Source organism: Camelus dromedarius, chromosome 14, assembly GCF_036321535.1.
Source record: "Camelus dromedarius isolate mCamDro1 chromosome 14, mCamDro1.pat, whole genome shotgun sequence".
NCBI lineage: Eukaryota > Metazoa > Chordata > Mammalia > Artiodactyla > Camelidae > Camelus > Camelus dromedarius.
Genome location: NC_087449.1, coordinates 31,358,805 through 31,383,443, shown reverse-complemented (window position 1 = coordinate 31,383,443; position 24,639 = coordinate 31,358,805). Strand labels below are relative to the sequence as shown.

General features: G+C 54.5%; 1 protein-coding gene across 1 annotated transcript; it reads left to right on the top strand.

Moving 5' to 3' along the window:
* The first annotated feature begins 3,003 nt into the window (after positions 1-3,003).
* Positions 3,004-23,784, top strand: PCSK9 (proprotein convertase subtilisin/kexin type 9). The gene is made up of 12 exons (XM_031465200.2): positions 3,004-3,207; positions 7,102-7,290; positions 9,507-9,630; positions 13,101-13,234; positions 13,456-13,597; positions 16,082-16,278; positions 17,402-17,585; positions 18,128-18,301; positions 18,624-18,772; positions 19,606-19,783; positions 20,232-20,413; positions 21,903-23,784. The coding sequence occupies exons 1-12, from the start codon at positions 3,004-3,006 to the stop codon at positions 22,116-22,118; spliced, it is 2,073 nt and encodes a 690-aa protein (XP_031321060.2). The 3' UTR covers positions 22,119-23,784.
* Positions 23,785-24,639: the final 855 nt, after the last annotated feature.

The window sequence follows — 24,639 nt, the reverse complement described above, 5'->3', positions numbered from 1 at the left end:
CTCTGTGCCACTCCCGCCCATCGCTGGGCTCATGCACCTGCGGTTCCCTCTGTCTGGGGTGCCCTTCCCCCAACCCGTGTCCACGTGGCTGATTCCCTCAGCTCCTCCCGTGTTCCTTCTCACTAAGGTCTTCTCTGATGCCCTATTTAAAGCACAGCTCTCCCTTCCATTACATTTTATCCCCTTCCCTTTTCATTTGTTTCCACAGCAAGGATCGCCTTGTCAACACTGCATATTCGACTCATTTATGATGTGTTTCACTCTCCGAGAGTGAGGGTTGCTTGGGGACAGGACGGGAGAGCAGAGATTTTGTCTCTTATTTACTGCTGTAACCCAGCATCTAAAACAGCACTCAGCACATAGTAGGTGTTTGGTAATTAATTAAATCAATCGTTAAATATACATATCAGGCTCTGGCCTGGTGCTTGGGACCCCAAGGTGATTCAGACTAAGAAGGACCGCGATGACAGTGTCCTTGCCTAGGCCAAGTTCACAGTCCCATGGGGGAGACAGACACAGTATGTGACAGTTGGGTTTGCAGGTAGCCATTTATATTTGTCACTTTGTGATGCCACCCTTACTGGACTTGGCAGGAAATGCATTCAAGCAGACAGCAGCAGCCCCACCTCCCCCTTACACCTCCCACCCACACCTCCTGGGACTCCTCAAGTTGCTGGGCTAGGAGATGCTCAGCTGCTCTGGGAAGCACCCTGGGCTCCACGATGCAGCCAGGTGGACTCAGCCCCACCTCCCAGATTCCCAGGCCATCCTGGAGTTTAGGAAGCAGCTGGAAAGGGTCCACTTTGACAAGTAACTGTGTGGTGTCGACAAAGAGCTCCCCCTCTTTGGCCTCAATGTCATCTTTTAAACAGAGATAATGGTCCCAGCTCAGCATGCCCCACCAGGCTGGGACAAGTGAGACAATGAATGTGAAAATGCTCTGTAGATGGGAGACCGTGGGCAAAGGTGGGCGTTCTAAGTGGCATTAGGATAGGCAGTGGGGCAGTGAGAGTAGGTGGATTCTGGGTGTATTTTGAGGGTGGAGGCTGTTGCATTTGCTGACAATTTAGATGTTAAGTGTGGGAGGAAGAGAAGAGTGGAGATTCCCAGTTTTGGCTGGGCCTACTGGAAGGATGGGGTTATCATTTAGGGAGCTGGGAAGTCCAGGGGGAGAGGCTTAGCAGGGCAACCTCAGGGTTCTAGTTGCCCCTGTCTGGACCATTCAGCAGATGACCAAGGCACCACAGCAGCAGCAGGACACGTGATCTGAGCTCAGGGAGAGCTGGGCTGGAAGTTGTCAGCATGTCAATAATATCCAAAGCCACCAACTCAGAGATCACTAAGGGAGTGCATCCAAGAGGAGGAAGTGACCACCTGGGTCAAATGCAGCCCGTGGGTCAAGTAAGATGAGGCCGGAAAACTGATTTAGCAGATCCAGTGATGGGATCCGATGATCTGATTTAGCCGCAGAATGGCCAGATTGAAGAAGCTTCTAGAGAGACTGCAGGAAGAGGAACTGAAGATGGCCAGAGAGTACAGATGCCTCCTTTAAGGAATTTTTCTATAAAAGGAGCAGGAACATGGGTTGTGGCTGGAGGGAATATGAGGTCAAGAAAGGTATTTTCCCTGGATGGGAACTACAGGGGCAGGTGTATGGGCTGATGGGGATGATACAGACAAGGGAGGCTGGCAACGTGGGACGGGGAGAATTTCTTTGGTGGGTGAGAAGGGCTGTTTTCTGGCACACAGTGGGGACAGGGGCTCAGACACTTGATCCTAATAGGTGGGGAGGTGGAGAAGCGGGCAGAGGTGCGAGCAGCTGGGTAGAGGTGGAGTGGGAGATGATGGGGGTGTCTCTTTACTGCATCTGTTTTCTCATGGAGTTGGGAGGCATGGCATTATCTGGAAGGAAGGATGCGGAGACGGTTCAGAAGGGTTCCGCAGCTCTTCACCAGACGCTGGTCCAGTTCCGTTCTTGGACATGGTGTGTAAAAAGAATCCGCAGACTGAACCATCTGGAACACCGAATTTGTGCTACAGTGGAATTCCTGACTGTACACATATGACATCTTTGCAGATTAAAACCAGAAATATTTGTCGAATAAGTCCCTTGAAATGTGTGATTAGTGCTGGCTGGAAATCAAAAGCAACAGGATCTTCAAGACTTGGCTAGTTGGTGAGGTGGGTGTGCCGGGTACATGAGAGGCAGTGGCTGGAGAGGGGTCGAGGCTGCGTGTAGAATGATGCCAAGCCTGGACCCGCGAATAGATCTGGGTGCGGGGTGTGGCATCTAGGAGTCGGCGTCACGGGGGGAGGGGTGGTGGGAGGCGAGGAGGAGGACCTGAATGGGGTGGTTTAACGTCGTTTGGGGCGGGAGAGGCGAGAGGGTTGCCTGGCCAGTGGCAAGACAGAGCCCAGGAACTTTGCGGATGTGTCTGTCATCGCACGCAGGGCTCAGGGTGAGGGGCGGAGAGAAGGCATCTACAGGGCACGCCGGGACAGCTTTCCAGCCCAGTTAGCGTTTGGGATTTTTTTCCTCCCTCTGAGGGTAATCTGACGTGGTTTGGGAAGGGCGAGGCTGAAACTCGATCCATCAATTCTGGGGGGTGGGGGGAGCCAGTTAATGTTTAATCAGGTAGGATCATCCGATGGGGCTCGAGTGGCGTGATCTCCCGGGCCCCGGGCGTCGCGCACCCACACCCCAGCAGGTTTCAGCCTCGGCGTTGAGGCGCTCTCGGCTGCAGGCGGACTCAGGCTTAGCTCGGGTCCGAGCCCGGGGGGGGCGAGCCAGACAGTGAGAACTCTCGGGTCCCGTAAGCGTGGCCACGGCGCGGAGCCCCGAACCCAGAGCCCCAAGGACGGGCCGCGCGGGTGTCCCTGTTGGGACCCCAGGTCCCGGCGCGCGCCTAGAGCTCCCCACAGCGAGGCACAGTGGCGGCCGGCCTTGGCCAGCGCGCTGCCCCCGGGTCTCCCCGCCGAGCGCAAACCTTTCCTCTCCCCGCGATGGGCGCGGACAGCTCCTGGCGGCCATGGTGGCCCCCGCTGCTGCTGCTGCTGCTACTGCTCTTGGGCCCTGGAGGCTCGGGCGTACAGGAGGACGAGGACGGCGACTACGAGGAAATGGTGCTCGCCTTCAGGTCGGAGGAGGACGGCCTGACTGACACGACCCAGCACGTGGCCACCGCCAGTTTCCATCGCTGCGCCAAGGTGCGGGCGCCAGGGGCGAACCCGCGTGGGGGCCCCAGCGGTGGCTGATTCCTCTCCGGCCTCAGTTCTCCCCAGTAAGGGAGAGTCTAGAGAGAAGGTTTCCAGTGCCTTCTGCTCATCCCAGGACGGGCTTGGCGCAGATCTTGAGGACGGCAGGCACTGCGGCAGGGGACCGAGTACAGTAGTTCTTTGGGGTGCGCTGTGCTGGGGAAGGCGCACAGGGGTGGGAGACTGGAAGACGTCAGGTAGGGCGAGCAGAGCACCTCCAGGACAGCCTGCGCATATCCCAGACATGCCGCACCACCGAGGCTCTGGTGGGGAAAGGTGCTAAAGCCTGGACCCCGCTTAGAACCCCCCCCCCCAACCCCTGCACAGAGGAAACAGACTTGCTATTATTATGCATCCTGAAGTGGATGGGGGAAATCTGGGCAGTGTAGTTGTATTGTGGGGAGTGTGCGGGGTGGGGAGTGGGAGTGGGGATGGTCATGGGGATCTTGGGGAAGGACAGCACTGCCGTGGCAGGGGTGGAGTGGGAGGGAAGGCGAATAATGGGACTGGAGGCAATTTCTACAGGCCACAAAACTAGTATTGCATCCTTTTCAGCTGAAGAAAAGAACAGAACTAAAGGCAAAGGGGCGGAGTTATTCTCAAGGCCCTTTATGGTCCTTGGGGTCCTCAGGCAAGGAAGGGCTTTGTGGATGCTCATGAGCAGGAGGTGGGCGCACCTGGTAGCTGGGACAAGGAGGCTGAGCCCTTCAGCCCACGCGCAGGTCCTGCCGGCATAGGCGGGGGTGGGCAGGGCGAGTTTCCTGAAGATTGATGCCAGCACCTGGCTCTAGGGTTATGGGAGCTTCTGCCCAGGGGGACCGCTGGTCCCTCCAATTATAACCTTCCCAGGACTCGACTGAGGTCCCAATACAGGACTTGGAGTCAGCCCTGGGGTTGAATCCTGGCTCCATCACCCACTAGCTCTGTGATGCTTGGCTCGTCACTTAACCTCTGAGCCTCCATTTCCTTATCTTCAAAAGGGAGGTGACAGTTCTTCCCTAGGGTCTGTTGTGACATTTCAGTGCTGGGCAGATGGAGGAATGAAGGGGAAAGGGCTCTATTGCTCACATGCATGACCTCACCGGGATGTGAGCCAGTGCAGAGAACACTGTAGTTATTTCCCTGGCTGCTGTGTGACCTCCCGGTGACATCCTCTTTACTCCAAACTGCAGCTCCTGGAGCAGAGGGAAAGTTCTAGGCTAATAGACACCAGGCCTGCACTTCTGCCCCAGCCCCTCTGCCTAAGTGTGCTAGGGTGGGGAGGGATGTCAGGCCCTTAGTGTTACCTGTGCCTGGTGTCAGTGGTAGTGGGGAGAGACCTCTCTTCTTCGGTCTGGGTTTCACAAAAGAGTGACATTTACTTAGCTCAAATCACCCTCTTTCTTGTTCCCTGAGCCTTTCACCTTCTAGAAGGATGTTGCTGGGTTGTGGCAAGGATGAGAAAGGGTGTTTCAAGTCACCACTGTCCCCAAGTAACTATTCTAGGAGTAGTGAGTACTCCATCTTGATAGGTAAGCAGTGACTGGACAACCACCTGAACCAAATGCTTGAGAGGGGAGAAGGGTGGCTCAGTGGTAGAGCACATGCTTAGCATACATGAGGTCTTGGGTTCAATGCCCCATACCTCCATCAAAATTAGTAAACACATAAATAAACCTAATTACCTCCCCAAAATAAATAAATTAATTAAAAAAGACACTGAGGGTATTTCTTCCCTGGTGGAAGTTTGAAACAGACCCTCCAGAAGTTCATTGATTCAATGGATATTTTGTGGGGATTGAATTTAGAATGAACATTTTTTTGGCAGGCAGATAAAGATTTAGACCAGTCCTTTTATTTTATTCATGAGAAGCCCAGAGAGGGGGGGTCCACCCTCCTGATGCATTAGAACTAGTCTTCCAGGAAAAGTCTCCTTCCACTGCACAGAGTGCTCTCCCAATTCATTAGAGTTTCATTTAGTGGAGGGCATTTTAGATGGGCCTTTGAAACATAAATAGGAGTCTAACAAATGAAGGGAACAGGGGAATTTTATTCTAGGGGGAGGGGGTAGCATGAACAAAAGCGCAGACCTGGGAAAGCCAGAGATGGAGAATGGGAAGCACATGTCCACAGTCCCTTATCCACCTTCTGAAATGTAAAACTGCTCCCCAAACCAAAAGGCTTTTTGTAATTTATTTTGTGGTAACCTGACCTGAACTGACATGAGGTTGTTTATAATTTATCCCACTGATATATTCACATTCATATTTATATTAACAGATTTTTTGCTGCATAGATTATAATATGCTGGTCCAGATCCCTCTGAGCGCCCTGACTGCCTATTACTACCTTTCTAAAATCCAAATAAGTTACAAATATTGAAACCCATTTGGCCCTAAGACTTTGGATAAAGGATTGCAGACTCTGTGCTCCTCTCTCTGGTGCGCATACAGAGATGTAGGAGATTAGGCTACAGAGGTAGGTTAGAGAGGGGACCAAGGAGAAGCATGGAGTTTGGACTTTGTCAGGTTATGGGGAGCCACTGAAGGTTCTTGAGCTCAGGTGTATCTGTTTGAGAGCAGCAGACACAGATAAAAGCTAACTAAGAGCAAAAAATCTGCTCTGGCAGACCACGACTTGAGTCTTTTCTCCCACTTGAAAAGTGTTGCCTTTGCTCACTCAATCATCCCTTCTGTTTGCTAGATGCTTTACGCAACCACCTTTCCTAGCCTTCCCAGCAGGCCTGTGCCATAGGTATTACCCCGACAACATAGAGTTGATGTCTGAGTCTCAGAGAGGTTGAGTGACTCGCCCGTGGCCACACAACCAGGAAATATTGAGGCTGGGATTCAGTCCACATTTTTGGTCTGCCTCCAGAGGGGGCCATGGAGGTACTAGAACGGGGAGAAAGTGATTTTTCTTTTCTTTTCTTTTCTTTTCTTTTCTTTTCTTTTCTTTTCTTTTCTTTTCTTTTCTTTCCTTTCCTTTCCTTTCCTTTCCTTTCCTTTCCTTTCCTTTCCTTTCCTTTCCTTTCCTTTTTTCTTTTCTTTTCTTTTCTTTTTTCTTTTCTTTCCTTTCCTTTCTTTTCTTTCTTTCTTTCTTTCTTTCTTTCTTTCTTTCTTTCTTTCTTTCTTTCTTTCTTTCTTTCTTTCTTTCTTTCTTTCTTTCTTTCTTTCTTCTTTCTTTCTTTCTTTCTTCTTTCTTTCTTTCTTTCTCCCTCCCTCCCTTCTTTTCTCCCTCCCTCCCTTCTTTTCTCCCTCCCTGTCTGTCTTTCTTTCTCCCTCCCTCCCTGTCTTTCTTTCTTTCTTTCTTTCTTTCTTTCTTTCTTTCTTTCTTTCTTTCTTTCTTTCTTTCTTTCTTTCTTTCTTCCTTCCTTCCTTCCTTCCTTTCTTTCTTTCTTTCTTTCTTTCTTTCTTTCTTTCTTTCTTTCTTTCTTTCTTTCTTTCTTTTTCTTTTCTTTCTTTCTTTTTTAAAGAAAGTGATTGTTTCTAATTGGGGTATGGGGGAGAAGGGTGTAACTAGGAAGGCCTCCAGGAGGAGGTGGACTTCTGGCAGGGCCTCCAAGGGTGTCCAGGCCTCAATTAGGCCCACAGACAACCAGGTGCAGGTGCAGAGGAGAACCTCTGTTGACTGTGGCAGTTCCATTTTTTGCCTGACTGCCAAGTTTGAAAGTGTGTATAAATTAATACTAGTAGTTGGCCTCTGTGTGGTGTTAGGGGTCCTAATTTGGTAACTTCTGTTTATACCTCTATACTCGATGGAGTTTCTTTTGTTGTAATTCTAACTTGTAAACAGAGGTGGGCGAGGCACACATAACATTACTATTCTTTTTTTAACGTCATCATGTCACTCCTTGCTTGGGGCCAGGACGCCTGGAGGTTGCCAGGCACCTACATGGTGGTGCTGAAGGAGACCCACCGCTCGCAGACCGAGCACACTGCCCGCCGCCTGCAGGCCCGGGCTGCCCGCCGGGGCTACCTCACCAGGATCCTGCACGTCTTCCATGACCTCCTCCCTGGCTTCCTGGTGAAGATGAGTGGCGACCTGCTGGAGCTGGTGAGCTCCCTCTCTGGTCAGGGTACTTCCTGCCAGGGCTGGGCCACCACATACGTATGGGGGACAGTCCTTGGTGTGCTGACAATCAGGAGGCAGCAAACATCCATTAAGCACTTACTGAGAGCCCAGCACAGTGGCTCCTGGCCTTCAGTACAGAATGCCCTGTAAGCTTGGCCAGTCCTCAGCGGTACTTCCATCTTCACTTGGAAGATGAGGAGACCAAGGTTCAGAAGGGACCACCCAGACATCTAGGGGCAGAGCTGGCTTCAAACCCAGTGGTGTGTCTGCTAGCTGTCTTCATGCTGATGAACTTGCTGCCTGTGGAAACCCTATAGGGACAAGGCCCCATGACATTAGTTGGGCCTGAGTCATTTTATAAAAGCCTGTCTCAAGGATCCAAAATTCCTTTGAAGCTGATGCTATTCAGAAGGTTTCTCCTGTAGGTCAGGGAGGCTCTTCTCCCTCCAGCCTGGCCGTGATGTCACGTCTCTGGTGGAGGAGCCTTGAAAGCATGGGTAGTTGGGAACAGCTGGCCTCCCTTCTCCTCATCCTGGTCCTAGTGCTTTAAATGAAAATCCTTTCTTGGCAAGTCTCCCTGCTGAAGAGAAGGGGGCTCCACTTGAAGCGAGTGATGGATGTAAGATTTGTGGCCTTAATTTAAAGGCAGAGGAGAGTCCTGAAAATGCATCTTTAAAAAAAAAGTCTTGCTTGTTTTAGCCTCTGTCCCCTTCTCTCCAACCCACCCCTCTCCCCTGTCCTCCTAACTTGATGAGGACACATGGTTCCCATTTTCACACTGATTTTCCATGTGCCTAGGGTGTATCACAGCCTCCTTTAGACACTGAAACCCAGAGTGGGACAGGGTCTTGCCTGAGGTCACACAGCATAGAACTGGCAGGGCCAGAATTGGGCCCAGGGCTTCTTGCTCCACTGCACAACCACTGCATCGTTTAATTCAGCTCAGCACACAGTGGCTGAACAACTGGGTGTTAAGTCCTGTGGGGACAATGACATGGATTGGACAGTGTCCAATCCCTTCATCTAATAGGGGAAACCTCAAGTTAATGCTTCCATCAGTCTGCTCACCACACATTTAATCAGCACCTACTGTGTGCTGCAGACTCAAGGATGAACCAGACCCAGCCCTTTCCCTTGAGCTCACAGTTCAGCAGGGGACACTGAGGAGTGATGGGCAGTGCAGTTAACTGGGGAATGGCATCCCCAGTGCAGTGGTGGGGAAGGAATCAGGAACCCACAGAGCCAGAGGGCAGGTGTGAGCCCCAAGGCTGGGCAGCTTCTCAGAGAAGAGATGCTGCTGACAGCAGGTCACAGACATTTGCCTTCAAGAGCTGGGCTTTGGCACCACGCCAGCCTGGCTTCACATCCCAGCTCAGCTTCTCACTAGTTTGTCTAACTGTAGGCAAATTCCTTCACCTCCCAGTTTCTCCCCTATCTGTAATTTGGGTCTAAAAATACAGACCCAAATGGAATGGTCATTTAAGGACTAAATGAGATCGTCAAGTATTTAAGCAGATGCTAAGCACAGAAACTCACAGAGGTGTGCACAGGTTACGGAAGCCCACGGGAATACTAAGGCACCCAGAGATGAGTTGCTGTGACGAGTTGATGTGAGAGGGAAAAGTGTCACCTCTGCCAGGTGGGAGCTGGTGCCGTGGCGGGATGTGGTAGAGAAGGGGCTGCCCCAAGGAGGCCGTGGTCACCAAAGCTTGTGGCCATTGCAGGAACCTTATGCCAAAACAGGCTGGGAGTGGAGAAGGCACCCTCATCCCCGAGACTCCTACTGGAACTCCCTCTGGCTGAGCCCAGCTGGAAGTCGCTGCAAGGAGGCCTGGGTGCCACAGTCTGCAGGGTCAGCCTCCACTGCGCAGGACGGAGAAGGGCAGGAATGGATCTGGGGAAACAGAATGGCCAGTGCCGGCATCATGATTTGGGCATGGAGTCCAGGTCCAGCCTGCCCGGAGCCTGGGCACTGCCTGGCTCACCAGATGGCCTATCAAGGCATTCTCTGTGCCAGTTGGTATTGGGCTCCCCAGCCTGAGTGAGGAGTGAGGAAACCCAGTGCCAGGATGGGGGCAGGGAGGGTGCCTGTGTGTGACTCGGGACAGGCTTGATCATGTTGGGTAAGGGCTTAGCTGTGTTTGTTGTTCACCAAATGGCTTCTGAAGCAGAGCCCCCATCCTCTCCGGCTTCTGCAGGCCCTGAGGTTGCCCCACGTCCAGTACATTGAGGAGGACTCCTTCGTCTTTGCCCAGAGCATCCCGTGGAACCTGGAGCGAATTCTCCCTGTGCGGCCCCAGGTGGATGAACACCACGCCCCCAGTAAGCCCCCTGCATCCTGCTCCTCTCCATCCCAACTGAGTCCACATACAGCTCTCTCTTCCACAGGGATGGTCCATGCCGCTCAGGGGCTTTAGAGCTCAGCACACTCCAATGACCCCACCTTTTCTGTCTCATTCCCTCCCCCACTCCAGCTCCCACCTCTGCCTTCCTACTACCTGTACAATGCAGGAGTCTTTTTTTTCCCCCCTCCCTCCTTTCCATCATCAAGCAATGCTCTTTTCTTTTTTTCTTTTTTAATTTTTATTTTTTAATTGAAGTATAGTCAGTTCACAGTGTTGTGTAAATTTCTGGTGCAAAGCATAATGTTTCGGTCATACACATACATACATATATTCCTTTTCATATTCTTTTTCACTATAGGTTATTACAAGCTATTGAATATAGTTCCCCGTGCTACACAGTAGGACCTTGCTGTTAATCTATTTTATATATAGCAGTTTGTATCTGCAAATGCCGATCTCCCAATTTATCCCTCCATCCTCCTTCCAGCCCCGGGAACCACAAGTTTGTTTTCTATGTCTGTGAGTCTGTTTCTGTTTTTTTAAATAAGTTCATTTGTGTCTTTTTTTTTTAGATTCCACATATAAGTGATAGCATGGATTTTTCTTTCTCTTTCTGGCTTACTTCACTTGGTATGATGATCAGGAGTCTTTTCTTAAATGAGCTCTTCTCCCACTTTCTTGAAGTTCTTGTTTGCCTCTTCTCTCCTTTGGAATGGCCCAGCAGGCCGCACTTCCATGGCGACAGGGTAAATCTGACCTTGACACTCCCTAAGGCCCACAGGTCTTGGTGACTCCCAGAGCCCTGAGGACAGGATGGGACCCCTTAAGAGAACAAACAAGCCCTGTCCGCTCTGCCCGATCTGGTCTCTGGTCTCCTGCCTTACCCTGCTCAGCCTTCCTCCAGCATTGCTGGGCTTTCTGGGGCTCTGTGTCGGGGCCATGCTGTGTGTCCCCTCCAGGCCTCTCCTCTCACTCTTCCGTGTGCCTGAGGCAGCCTGGCTAGGGCAAGGAGGAGGGGGAGGAGAGACCAAGGATAGTGGCCTGAGTTCCGGCAGGGCCTTGTAGGTGGGTGGAGGTGGGTTTATTGAGCTGGGGAAGACAGGAAGGGCACCTGGTTTGGGGAGAGAAGATCAGGGTGCTAGTTGGACCCTGCTGAGTCTGAGGAGCCCATGGGATGAGGTTTGGAGCGGAAAGATGATGCAATGATATGCCAGGACTCAGCCAAGCCTGGGGACCAGTTCAGCCTCCATCCCTTACTGGTTCACGTGGAGTCTTGGGAAGCTACTTCCTTCTCTGAGCCTCCCCTTCTCATATGCAAAATGGGCACAGAGAACCCTGTCTGGTCCTCCTCATAGGGTGTGTTGAGGCCCCAGTGAGGTGAGGGATGGGCAAATGCTTTGGGAACTGAAAGGCTGGGTGCTTCCCCAGGCCAGAAGCAGATATGGGACCATTTTCTCCGGCATTGGGATGCCCAGGGATTGCCTTACTCCTCTCTTGTTCCCAGTGGTGCTGGGAGGTGGCGGGATGGAAGGCAGGAGTGTGGAGTCCATCTGGGATCACAGCAGGCTGGATGAGATCCCTGGGAGCTATTGGGTTGGGGTAGGGCAGAGTGGGCACCATGCAGACAAGTGGAGAGTCAGCTCGCCAAGCCTGGAGCAGACCCTTCCTTCACAGAGAGGCCACCTGGCACAGGGGTGACAAGCCCTGGCTCAGGAGCCGACTCCTGCCCTCAAACCCGGACTTCAGCAATCTCAAGCTGTGTGACCTTGGATAAGTCACTGACCGTCTCTGAGCCTCAGGTTCCTCTGCAAAAGGGAGGTAATGATAGTTTCTACCTCAGGGGCCGTGCTGAGGGATAAATGCCCTTCTTGCTGCGGCACGCATCCATCCGTGGCTGGTATAGAGTGAGGGTGTGTCATTCTCCCCTTCTCCCATCTCTTCTTCAGTCCCACAATAAATTCTCAAGCAGCCAGCATGCTCCAGACACTATGCCAAGTGCTGGGGACACAAAGACGAACAAGATGGACTTGGTCTCTGCCCCCACAGAGCTTCTGGTGCACAAAGAAGGTTCATCCATTGCTTAAACAGCTGCATGAGACCAGTTAGTCTCAATGGGGTAGGAGCTCCAAAGCAGTTTGGACCCGGCTGATGGCTGGGGGGTCAGGAAAGGCTTCCTAGGGGAAGTGACATTCAAGCCAAGACCTGCAGTGAGGACCATTAGCCATGCCAAGGGGAGGGTGTCCAAGCAAAGGCCCTGAGGCAGGAAGGAGTTTGGCCTGTGAGGAGGGGCCAAGAAGGTCATGGGCAGGGGCCTCCTGGGCAGAGATGGAGGGAGAACTTGGCTACCGTCCGAGCTTCTTGGGTGCGGCAGGGGCTGCCTCATGGGAAGGAGAGAGCTCCCCGCTCCAGAGAGATGCACTGGGCGCCCACCTGCCAGAGGTCACAGGGCTTTCTGTCCCAGACCAGAGGCTGGATGAGGCCACTCCCAGGTCCCTTTGCCTCTGAGTGATAACTGCTCTTGAGGTCCCTTTCCCCTCTGCGACATGGGATGACAGTAGACCCACCTTGCACAGGGGCTGTGAGGTTGGATCTCTGAAGATTCTGAGAGCAGTGCTGCGGTCTGGGGCTCGGCCTACCTGACCCTCTTCCTGCCTCTCTGACCACAGGAGTCGCCCCTGCAGGCTCTCCCTGCTTCATCTTGCCCCCTCCACCTCTGTCCTGGGTAGGCGTGCCACCGAGAAGTCCCCTGCTGGTTTCATCCCATGTTGGTGCTTCCTTACTGGAGAATCTGAACTGACCCAATTAGAAATGATGAAGTGTAGATGGCAGGCGCTTGGTGAATTTCCAACACTGCTGTTTTCTCTGGGTTGTAACACGTGTCAGTTGGAACCCGTCACTATGAGCCATCCTGGCACCTTGCGGAGTGGAGAAAGCCTGGGCGTGGAGCCCAGAGGCCAGATCCATGCATCCTCCCCGAGCCTCAGTCTCCTCTCTGTGAAATGAGCTGGACACTCAGATGGCCAGATGGCCCCGTTAGTCTCCTTTTATCCTCCAAGCCCTGTTCTGTCTCCTCCTCGGGCTTGGGGAGCTGTGAAAAGTGTAAAGAGGGGCTTGGCTTATTTTTTCCCATTATATTTATTAGCTTTGAATGTTCGTATTGTTATTTCACATTCATATTATGCAGCCAGATTAATATTATGGTTCTCCTGCTGGTTTCACCATCACCAGCTGTGTGACCTTGTGCAGTTACTTACCCTTTCTGTGCCTCAGTTTCCTTGTCTGGGCAATAAAAATATAATAGTATGTACCTCGAGAGGATTTTTTTGACTTAATGTATGTAAGGTGCTGGGAGCAGGGCCTGGGATGTGGTAAATAGTTTATATGTGTTAATGGTTATATTAACCTTAAGGTTATTCTTTCCACTTGAACAAATCTCCCCTTGGAAAGATGGAGGCGGCCTGGTGGAGGTGTATCTCTTAGACACCAGCATCCAAAGTGGCCACCGGGAACTTGAGGGCAGGGTCACAGTCACTGACTTCGAGAACGTGCCCGAGGAGGACGGGACACGCTTCCACAGACAGGTGAGCCCTTTCCTCAAGCGGGAGGGCGGCCCCGACCCTCTCGCCCCACCTAGAGTGACCCCACCCCCGGAGTGTCACAGCTGCGCTCCTGCTGCCCTCCACCCTGCGGCTGCTGCCCCGATCTTGCCATCAGGTGTGGGTGGGGGCATCTGTCCCGCCACTCGCTGATGTATTTTGGGGTGGGTGGGCTTTCTCACTTGGGCCTTGTGTTTGTTGAGCAGGCAAACAAGTGTGACAGCCATGGCACCCACCTGGCGGGGGTGGTCAGTGGCCGGGATGCGGGTGTGGCCAAGGGCGCCAGCCTGCGCAGCTTACGTGTACTCAACTGCCAAGGGAAGGGCACAGTGAGCAGCACCCTCACAGGTGAGCCATGACTTCGGATGCCTCAGTCTCTGCATCCAGACCTGGCATGGGATGGAGCTTCAGCCCAGAGAGAACTGACTCCTGACCGACAGGGTCAAGGCAGCCTCTGCCCCAGAGGCAGAGTCCCAGCGTGTCAGAGAGGGCGGGGTCCCCGGGGGCACAAGTGTAGATGGAGAAACGGAGGCCCAGAGAGGGGCAGGGCTCAGCCCGGCTTTGACCCCTGGTCTTTCTACAGTTTCACACTGCTCCCCTTTTCAAAGCCTTTAAATTTGTTGTCTTTTGTGATGTTATTTTAGATTTGCTTGGGCCCTTGAGGTGATCTAAGCAAACTTTCTCCATCTTCTGTTTGCTTATCTCTAACACTAGGGGACTCACTACCTTGCATGACTGATTGGGCCCTGCAGGTCACCCTGTTCGGGTGGACTTGGTGGGGGAACTGGCAGAGGACTTTTTCCAGGCTCTTGCAGGTTTCTCTATCTGGTTGCCTCTGGTGAGGTCCAGCTGAGAGCTAGGACCCTGGAGGGGGTCTATGGACAGAGAAGAGGGTGAAAGATCTCACTTACTGAGTCCTTCCTGTGGCCAGACCTTGAGCAAAGGACTTTGTACTCCATACCCTGAGGCTGGTATTGTGATCTTGTTAAACAGTTGATAAAACCAGCCCAGAGAGGGGCGGTGACTTGCCTAGGGTTACACAGCTAGAGCCAGTGACCCCATTGGGGAAGGTACCAGCTCTGAGTTTGACCTCCACAGCAAGCCCGCAGACCCCCACGTCAGACACTGGCTCCTGAGCTGGCAGAGGCAGCCACAGGCCTGTTGAAGGGCTGGGAAGTTCTGGTGGCACCTGCCTCATGCTTGGTGAGTGAGCTCTGCCCCTATTCTTTCCTGTTTAGAGAACAGGTTTTGATGTCCATTTTTCAAGGCAAGAATCAATAATCCCCTGCCCCATCAGGTGACCCCTCATGCCTGTCCCACCCCTTTATCGACTGACCTCAGCTCAACAGGCCAGTTCCCAAAGGTCAGTGGGCAGAGGAGGGGAGACCCGCTGGTGCCATGAAGGGCCTTCCACAGGCCTGGTGCCCTGGGGTGGACGAGGTCCCCACTTTGGGAAAAGCCCCTAGCACACTACCTGGTGCAGAGCAGGGGCTCAACAGCAGTAGCTTTTACTTCATGGTCACCGCCAGTTTCCTCTGTAAGCAGACGTTGGAGCTAAAGTGTGTCAAGTCCCAGCACAGAAATATACATACAGCAGGTGCTTATAAATGGCAGCTGTCATTGTGGTTATTCTTTACCCCCCATCCCAGTTCTGCTCTCCCCCCTCCTGGTGTGAGGGGTAGCTGTCTCCTAGGACCCCAACTCCTACCTCTGCTGCAGCCCCAGGGACATCCCAGATCCAGAATGTTCTGAGAGGTCAGCAGTCCACACCCACATCCGACAGAGCAGGAGCCGGACATGGTGTTAGAACCCAGGTCTCCGCTGAGCCTGTGAGCTCCCAGGCTGCACACGGCTCTGGGGCAGAGAAGTACAGCCGGGGTCAGGGAATGACACCCTGAGGGGGCAGGGTTATCACGTTCCCGGCACCCAGCCCTGGCCCAGTGCCCCCAGCTCCAGGGCATGGGGTCTTTTGATCATTGCAGCAGTCAGAGCAGCAGTGTTCCTCTTCACACATGGTGGTGGGGCACATGGCTTTGAGTGGAGGTCAGGACTCCCTGGAGTTTGTTGGAGGGGTGTCTACACCGGCCTCAGAGGATGGTGATGGTCAGAGGCAGCACAAAGGGGGCCGTTCCTGTTCCTCTGAGGACCTTACATATCCTCTTGGTGCCTCAGTTTCCTGGAAAGGGAAAATAATAGTAAGGTTATTGTGAGGATCATGTAAGTTCCTATATTCAGGCACTTAGAAGGAGCCTGGCACGTCTAAGAGCAGCCTGGTTTTATCATTGCTGCTGTGGTTAATGTGCTTCCCATGTGTATTAGTCAGGGTTGTCCAGAGACACAGAACCAATAGGATGTGTGTCTATGTTTACATTTATATCTACAAATACATACATATACCCCACATAGTGGGATATTTATCCTAAGGAATTTGCTTACATATTGTGGGGTGGACTGAAATCTGCAGGGCAGGCTGGGAGGCTGGGATCTGGCAGGCTTTGATTTGATGTCATGGTCTTGAGTATGAAGGCAGTCTAGATGCAGAATTCTTTCTCGGGGGACCGCCATCTTTTTTTTAAGGCCTTCAACTGATTGAATGAGGCCCACCCCCCATTATAGAGGGTAATCTGCTTCACTGAAAATCTATTGATGCAAAAGTTAATCACATCTATCAAGTACTTTCAGGGCAGCATTTAAACCCATGTCTGAGCAAACACCTGGGCACCGTAGCCTAAACAAATCTACATGTGAAATTAACTCTCACAGGGGCCTCTAGGGTGGGGCTAGGAAAGGGAAGCATATCTCCTCAGAGGTGACCTTGGCTTTGTCTCTCAGGCTTGGAGTTTATTCAGAAAAGCCAGCTGGCCCAGCCTGGGGGGCGGTTGGTGGTGCTGCTGCCGCTGGTGGGAGGGTACAGCCGGGCCCTCAACGCCGCCTGCCAGCACCTGGCGAGGACGGGGGCAGTGCTGGTGGCCGCAGCCGGCAACTTCCGGGACGACGCTTGCCTCTACTCCCCAGCCTCGGCTCCCGAGGTGGGTGCTCCAGGAGTACGGGAAGGTGGCAGGTGGGCCCCTGTGGGCTTCATGGGGTGCACTCCTGAACTAGCCTGGCTTTGCAGGGAGGTGTCAGAGACTCCCAGGGCTGAGCCTGGACAGGGAAAGGGCTTGAACCTTCAGCATTCTCATCTATAAACAGCACCATCCTCAACTCTCTCCCTTCCCCGCAAAGCAGCCCCGCCCTCACGCCCTGCCCCTCTCCCTCTGAATGTCTCCTGAGTCCTCCGGCCCCTTCTCCCCATGCCCATCACCTCCACCTGGCCCCTATCTACTCTCCCCTGGGTTGACAACACAGCTCCCTCAGCTTTCTCCTGGCCTCCCTCTGCTCCCTCCCCCAGACCACCCTGTAAGGGCCTAGGGGCTCTGCCCACATCACTCTCCTGCCTGGTACCCCCAGGGCCTCCCTCCCCACTATTCCCCTCCCACTCAGAGTTTCCCTGAGGCCTGGGTTGAGGGTCCAGGTGCATCCCAGGCAGGGGGGCTACGTGAGCACAGAGAAGATGACTCTGACCCCGAGGGGCTGACTCAGTGGGGCCCATGCCCGTCTATTCCTCTGACCAACATGCGAGTGCACCTACTGGGTGTTGGGTGATTTGAGCACTGGGGGTACCAAGGGGAAGGAATCTCATCCCACTTCAACGACTTCACAGTCTTGGGGGGGATGTTGGGGGCAGGGGACTTGTGGGGGCACAGATGTGAGCCTGACAGTGCTGGGTCACCTTCCCTGACTGGTGGATTTAAAATCACATAAAGCAGGCAAAATCCAGCATGTCCTCCCCACCTTGCTGGCTCTGTTTTTCTCCACAGCACTTATAATCGTCTCATGCACTGTGTGGTTTACTGTTTGTTTACTGTCTGGGTCCCCCACTAGAATGTAAGCACCTCAGGGGCTTCAGGAATGGGTCTTGGCCAGTGGTAGGGACAGAGGGCCTCACCAGGGCTGGGAGGGCCAGGGCTCTGCCTGGGGAGTCAGATTTCCCTCAGGAGGGGTATTTGAATGGGACCCAAGCAGGTGTGTAGGAGGTAGTCAGCCTGGCCGGCAAGGTCTCAGTCTATTCCTATAATCTCTTCCCTTGCCACCCACCCCTCTCCTCTCCAGGTCATTACTGTTGGGGCCACCAATGCCCAAGACCAGCCAGTGACCCTGGGGGTCCTGGGGACCAACTTCGGCCGCTGCGTGGACCTCTTTGCCCCGGGGGACGACATCATTGGTGCCTCCAGCGACTGCAGCACCTGCTTCACGTCACAGAGTGGGACGTCACAGGCTGCCGCCCACGTGGCTGGTGAGTTGCTGCCCTACCACCTCAGCCACCGTGATTCTAACCACCCCTTTGGGAGCCAGGATCTGCGCCAGAACCCCATGTGCCAGGCTCTGTGTTGGACACGGGGGACTAAAGAGGAATCAGACTGATGGTGCCCTCAAAGACTCTCAGTCTGATGGGTGAGGCAGGTGCACAAACAGAGTAGCCAGGGCTGTGTGGAAGGGAGCCCAGAGAGGTACCCACCCAGCTTAAAGGTCAGGGAAAGCTTCCTAGCATTTTATTTGGGGTTTGGTGGATGAATAGGAGTTTACCTGGCAAGCAAAACAGCAATAGTCAAGGCTCAGAGGTATGGGAGCAGGATGTAAGATAGTCTTACTCTTTGGCTGTCTTTTAACCTGGGGTTGCAGGTCTTTTAACTTCTGAGGAACAGCCTGGTGTGTCTCTGTGCATGTGTGTGTGTGTGTGTGTGTGCGCGCGCACGCGTGTGTGTACCAAGAGAGGAGTCCCAGATCCGGAAAGAGGGCCAGGCCACCACTATCTCTCACTGCCCGTCCCACCACCAGGCATTGTGGCCATGATGCTGACAGCCGAGCCGGAGCTCACCCTGGCTGAGCTGAGGCAGAGACTGATCCATTTCTCTGCCAAAGACGTCATCAACAAGGCCTGGTTTCCCGAAGACCAGCGGGTGCTGACCCCCAACCTGGTGGCCACACTGCCCCCCAGAACCTATAAAGCAGGTCAGCAGGGCGGCAAGGTGGGCAGAATCCAGACTGGGGCTTGGGGGGTCTCGGGAGGTCTGTGTGACCTGGGTAGGCTTGTCCATCCTCATCTGTGGAGGGAGAATTACACCAGAGGTTCCTAGAAATGGGAGGAGATGCATAGAAGAGGCTCAGAAAGGGCTTGGCAGGGCGTTCATGATGTTTTGATGGAAAAATTGATCATGTTCTTTAAGGCTGCTCTCCCTGACCAGGAGCCAAAGGTCTGGCGTCCCCTGTGAGCAGAGCCCTGACGGAGGCTCCGCTCCCCAGCGCCCCTTCTCACCCCGGGGCCTTGTTGCAGGTGGGACGCTGTTCTGCAGGACCGTGTGGTCTGCACACTCAGGACCCACGCGGATGGCCACGGCTGAGGCCCGCTGCACAGCCCCTGAGGAGCTTCTGGGCTGCTCCAGCTTCTCCAGGAGCGGGAGGCGGCGGGGCGAGCGCATTGAGGTGACCTGCAGGCCCCCGTCGGAGCCTGAAGTGGGGTTCTCGCTTCCAGGTCCAGATCCGCCTGAGCCCCTTCCTCTGCTGAGCTCCAGGCGCCCGCCTGCAAGTTAAAGCAGGATGGGGCACGTCTCAGTCACATGGCTGGGTGCTGCTGCAGGGAGCCACACTGAGGTTTCCCAGGAGACTGCAGGACGGTGGCTAGATGGATTCCAGCGACCGACCGTCTGGGGAGCGGGAGGGCTGGGCATGGGCCAGGGACTCGCTGCCTCTGGACTCACTGGTCCCCAGGGCTCTTTCACTCAGATGTTACATAGTTCCAGCAGCTGAGAAATCTTCTCAAACCAGCAGCAGAGGGGACTTGATATTAAGGCCACAGAGCCTTACAGAGATGCCAACTGGCCAGGGCGTTTTGGTGGAAGGACAGTGCCTCGGCCAGGAGGACGGGGTGGGCAGGCATTTCTGCCTGGGAGACGGTGTCTGGGAGTGTGTGTGACCATGCACTTGATCCTGCAAGTGAGAGTATGTGGGCGGCGTGGCCGAGAGCAGGTCAGGGCTGAGGAGGCGGGGGCCTTGCTCGGGGTCTTAGGTTTCCCTGTATCTGCATTTTATGGTCATGCTTAGAGCCCAGAAGAACTTTATTACACACAGCTGCCCATGTGCTGAGCAGTTTGCAGGAGGGAGGTCCTGGTCCTCAGAGGGGCAGGCTCCTGGCAGGGACGGTGGAGATGGTATGAGGGACTGGGACCAGCTGCTTGAGCCTGTCCCTTTCAGCCCCCTCATTCTGTGTTTCAAAGCCCTTTCTAAAGCATGTTTCTGTTTCTGTCTTTGGCTTTCAGGCCCGAGGGGGCAGGCATGTCTGCCTGGCCCACAATGCGTTTGGGGGTGAGGGTGTCTATGCCGTTGCCAGATGCTGCCTGCTGCCCCAGGCCAACTGCAGTGTCCACACAGCTCCGCCAGCCAGGGCTGGTGTGCTGACCCAAGCCCACTGCCACCAGCAGGGCCACGTCCTCACAGGTAGGAGGCTGGGCCCATCCTGGGGTGAAGAGGCTTCCTTGTCTCCTGGTGCACCTGCTCCCACCTGACTGGTCCCATGCTGGGGCCCAACTGCCTGGTGCGAAGGCCTGTGCTACCCTTCCATCCCTGTGACCCTGGGTGGGCACCTCATTGGTCTCAGTCTCAGCTTCTTCCTCCCTAAGAAGAATGACGGTAGTTCCTGCCTCAATGGGTTGCCATGGAATGAGTAAGCCCTAGAGCACCAGGCCTGGAGCATCCAGGGCACTTTCTGACAGTGTGTGAGGGGCAGTTCAGGCTCAGGCCAGTGTCTCGTTCCTGCCCTGACTTATTTCTGGGTTTCCCAGCTCCAGCCCCAGACCCGAAAGAGATGGAGTCTGAATGGGGTGGGGAGGACAGACAGATGGTCCCACAGCATCCAGGTGTCTGAGCTGGCCCTCCTTTGCCCCAGGCTGCAGCTCCCACTGGGAAGTGGAGGAATTTGGCACCCATGGGCCACCTGTGCTGAGGCCACGAGGTCAGGCTGATCAGTGTGTGGGCCACGCGGAGGCCAGCGTCCATGCCTCCTGCTGCCACTCGCCAGGTCTGGAGTGCAAATTCAGGGAGCACGGGATCCCGGGCCCTGCGGAGAAGGTGAGAGGCGTGCTGGGCGGGGGACCGGGACGAGAGCCTGACACCCCAAGCGGTGGCCTGTGTCCCTCCTGTGCCACTTTTCTGTGTCAGCATTTGTGTGCCCACCACACCCTCACAGATCTGGGGGGTGGTTTGTGGGCTGGTCGCTGTTGGCGGCTTTTGCAGCTGTGTGGACAGCGTGTGCATGTGTGCTCCTCTGTGGCTGGGCCAGGTTTTGCTTTTGTCTAGTTTAGCGAGGTTTGCTCTCTGGGGCACCCTGCCCCTCCCTTGCAGAGAATATGACAAATGTTGCATAAGGAAGATCAGCCCACATGCATTCACTGGTTCATCCACTCAGCACATCTGCTGGGAGGATGACTCAGCCGTGACCAAGAGGAGGGGACACCTGAGCTAGGGAGCAGCTAGCGGGGCCAGAGAGGCAAGGGAGGGTGTGCAGAGAGGGCGGGAGCCAGCTCTCAGAAACCACCCGTGCCAAGTGCAACCTGCGGCTTCTCTGTAAGTCTCCTTTTAAAAGCCACAGGGAACTTCTTCAAAGGAAGCCCTGCAGAGTTCACTTTTAAATGAACTGGAAGAGGTTTTTAAGAGTGTGAGTCTGTGCTGATTGTGTTCTGCATGCTGCATTTCTGGAGGGCAAGGGCTGTTCCAGGTCCACTTGCTCAGCAAATGTTGAGGCCTGTGGCATCCCAGGCAATGTTCCAGGCGGTGGGGATACAAACCCGACTAGCTTTCTCTCCTGGCGCGTCCAGTCTAATGGGGGAGAAGGACAGCAAACAAATAAGTAACTATAGAGTAATTAAAACATGCTATAGAGGAAAGTAAAGCAGGGAAGGGAATGGGAGGGTCCTTCAGGAGAGGCCTCCTTGAGAAGGTGGGGGACATCACAGGGAACAGTGTTCAAGGCAGAGGGGGTAGCCAGGGCAAAGGCCCTGAGGTGGGAGTGGGCTTGGAGAGCAAAAGGAAGAGCCAGAGGGCTGGTGAGGTGGGACCCGAGTGGGAGGGGGAACCAGAGACAGGGTTTAGGTGGGGCCGGAGGGCCACAGGAAGGACTTGGATTTTTACTGGAGTGAGCTGGGAGCCACACAGGGTTCTGAGCCTGGGTGTGGGGAGGGGGGTGGGCTATCTGACCTGGGTGTGAGCAGGTTCATTCTGGTCGCTGTGTCGGGAAGACTGCAGGGGACAGGGCGGAAGCAGGGAGGCCCGCTGTAGACGGGTGGACAGCCCGGGTGCTGGGGGGTCCGTCAGGGCGGGAGTGTAGAGGATGCTGGAATCTGAAGGAGGGGCTGCACATCTGATGGCCTGGATATTGGGGGAGCAGTGGAGGGGGCGTCCAAGGGTTTTGCTTTGCTCTCGGACGAATGGCATCGCCCCTGACTGGGATGGGAAGGGCTGTGAGAGGTCAAGTGTCGGGGAAGTTGAGGCATTTATGCGGGCCTGGCTCACAGCGTGCCGTGCCTTACATGTGCTTTCTTTTGTCCCCGGGCCCTGGCAGGTCACCGTGGCCTGCAAGGAGGGCTGGACGCTGACCGGCTGCGGGGCCCACCCCGGGGCCTCCCACACCCTGGGGGCCTATGCAGTGGACAACACGTGTGTGGTGAGGGGCCGGGACGTGGGTGTGCGAGGCAGGACGGGTGAGGAGGCCGCCGTGGCCATTGCCATCTGCTGCAGGAGCCGGTCAGGGGAGCAGGCCTCCCCGGGGACCCAGTGACAGCCCCGCCCAGGATATCTGCGTGGCTGGGGTCCCAGGCCTTGGCTGAGCTTTGAAGTGCTTCCTTTTTCCTCCTTCCTCAGCCCTCCTCAGCCTGGGCCCCGGGGGACAGAAGGCACCTCTTTCTCCTGGAGCTCTGGTGCTGGCACTTGGGGTACACTGGCTCCCTGCCTGGGAGAACCCCATCTCTTGGCCCGAGTCACCCCTCCCCAGACCCGAGCTGAGTGGGAGGTTGAATGAGCAGGGCCACAGGCGCCGGCAGCCCCTCCCTCACTGAGGGGCTGTGTCCACATGTCCATCAACAAGGGTCTGGCTGTGCTCAGCTCCCTGTCAGCTGCTCCCAAGTTGCCAGTGCTGTGGGCAGAATTAGCTTTTGTTGAGTTCTTGCTACATGTCAGCCAGGCAGTCAGTCCTCAGGCCTCCATGAAGGAGGTGGTAACCCTCCTATGGGGAGGCAAGGAAGCACTTGACGGCTGGGAGAGGCCAAATGTTGGTCAGAGGATGTGAAAGGTGGAAATGGCCCCTCACCTCCTGCCCACTCTGGGGAGGCCCGGTTGGGCTCCCTGATTATGGAGATGAGTTTTCCATGCCTCTGGGGATGCAGGGTGGCCCTGACAGGGGGTAGGGGGTGGTGGTGACGGGAATGGGGGTGGTGATGATGCTTCCCCAGATTTGGCCCATTTAAAAATGGCTAAAGGGCATCTCCACCCACATTCCACCGGGTTTCGGAGCAGCCCTGGGGCAAAGGCAGGGCCTATTCTACTCATTGGATAGATGAGGATACTGAGGCTAGAAGCCAGAGCCTAGGGTCAGCTGCCAAGACTCCCCAGTTCAAGTCCTTGCTCTTTCTCTAGAGAGATCAGTTTGGTGATCTCCAAGGGCCTGCCCAGTCCTGCCATTAGGACTCACCTCCTGAAGACAGCTTTTGCTGATAAAAATCCTAGCTCTTGTACCCACCCCTAGTCACCAGCAGTGGGATGACAGATCCACCCAGACGTGTCCCGGGTGATCACAGGGCCGTGCCTTTGTTTCTCCCAGCTGCCCTCACCTTGCACTGGTCCAGGCTTTGAGGTTCACCCAGCATCAGCCTGCAGCGGGGCATCACCCCAGGGCTGACTTCGGTTTGCAATGGAGGGCCACGTGGGCCGGCCACCCTCTCGCCCAGGCCTCCTTGCACCTACCCTGCGTAGTATACATTGCCATCCCCACTTCAGGAAGAAACTGGTAACCAGAAATGGGGGTGGTAAGTGCCCCCAAGTTTGCACCACAAGGAAGTGAGGTGGTATCAGGGTATAAACCCAGATTTGGCTCTAAAGCCAAGCCTCTTTTTACTGCACAAGGTTGGGCACCCCATCTTTGTAGTTAACAGAGGCTCAGAAGGGGAACAGAAACCCGAGGTAGCACCGTGATCACTGGACAGAGCACTGGGTGAAAGGCACATCAGGGGACCTTTGGTCCCTCCTCGAGCTTCCCCACCCCCACCCCAAGCAAACTAGCATGCATTTATCTTTTTGGTCTGTTTGTCTACAGCTCTCTGTTGTCTTTTTACAGCAAGCATTTTTTCAAGACCTCTGTTTTGCTTTTGTAACTTGAAGATATTTATTCTGGATTTTGTAGCATTTTTACTATATGGTGACTTTTTAAAATAAAAACAACTTTGTCATGACTCTGGCCTGAATCTGACTGTCTAGGATGAGGCCCTGCTTATACGAGGCACTTGGTAAAAGTCTGAGGGATGGTTGAGTGAACCGAGTCTTTGAGGCGAATTTGGATTTTGAGTCCCAGTACTTGATGAGTACCTATGCCTGACCTGGGAGAAGGTCGGCGTCTTCTCGTAGCCCGAGTTCCCCAGCGCCCAGGGCTCCTGTCAGCGGCAACTCGTGCCCCACAGTGTTCTAGATGCTCGGGGTCCCTGCGTCCTTTCTGTTCTCCTCTCCCAGCACCTGCACAAGGCCGGCGCAGTCAATGTTTATGGAAGAAGTTAATTATCCAAGTGGCTGAGGTTTCTGTAATGAGTCAGTACTACGTCCGTGCTCACTTTTCATGATCTGAAATTAAGAACAGTCTCAGAACTTTGCACTCTGCAATGTTCAATTGTCCCATTCAACGTGGGTGCCCCCAGCCCCACTCTGAGGCTGGCGAGCATAGCTGTCTTAAACAAGGCCTAGCTCTAAACAGCCCATATCGTAAGTTATAAGGGAATTGGCCTGCAAAGGCAAAAATCCTCCTAAACTCTACTTTCTGACAGTCTGGTGTCATGGGAAGTGTTCAAGAGCTGCCAGCTGCTAAGGGCCCGGCTGCCAGGGGATGTCTGTGTAAGTGTGCCCACTGGCACCTCCGCCTGCTGTGCACCCACCCCACCCACTGCCAGGAGGGAACAGTCAAGGGTCAGCTCACATCGTCATGGCCGGCATTTCAATGTCATGTCCCACAGGGTTGCTTTGTGAGGATGGTGGGGAGGAGCGGGGTGACAGTAGGCCATGGGGTATTTATGTGCACAGCTCCGAGGTTTGAGGAAAGG

Excerpts from the sequence above, each read along its gene's own strand:
- PCSK9 (XM_031465200.2), top strand. The coding sequence starts at position 3,004 with ATGGGCGCGGACAGCTCCTGGCGGCCATGGTGGCCCCCGCTGCTGCTG. Across the intron at positions 9,631-13,100 it reads GGATGAACACCACGCCCCCA|ATGGAGGCGGCCTGGTGGAG; the intron begins GTAAGCCCCCTG and ends CCCCTTGGAAAG. Across the intron at positions 20,414-21,902 it reads TCCCGGGCCCTGCGGAGAAG|GTCACCGTGGCCTGCAAGGA; the intron begins GTGAGAGGCGTG and ends GGGCCCTGGCAG.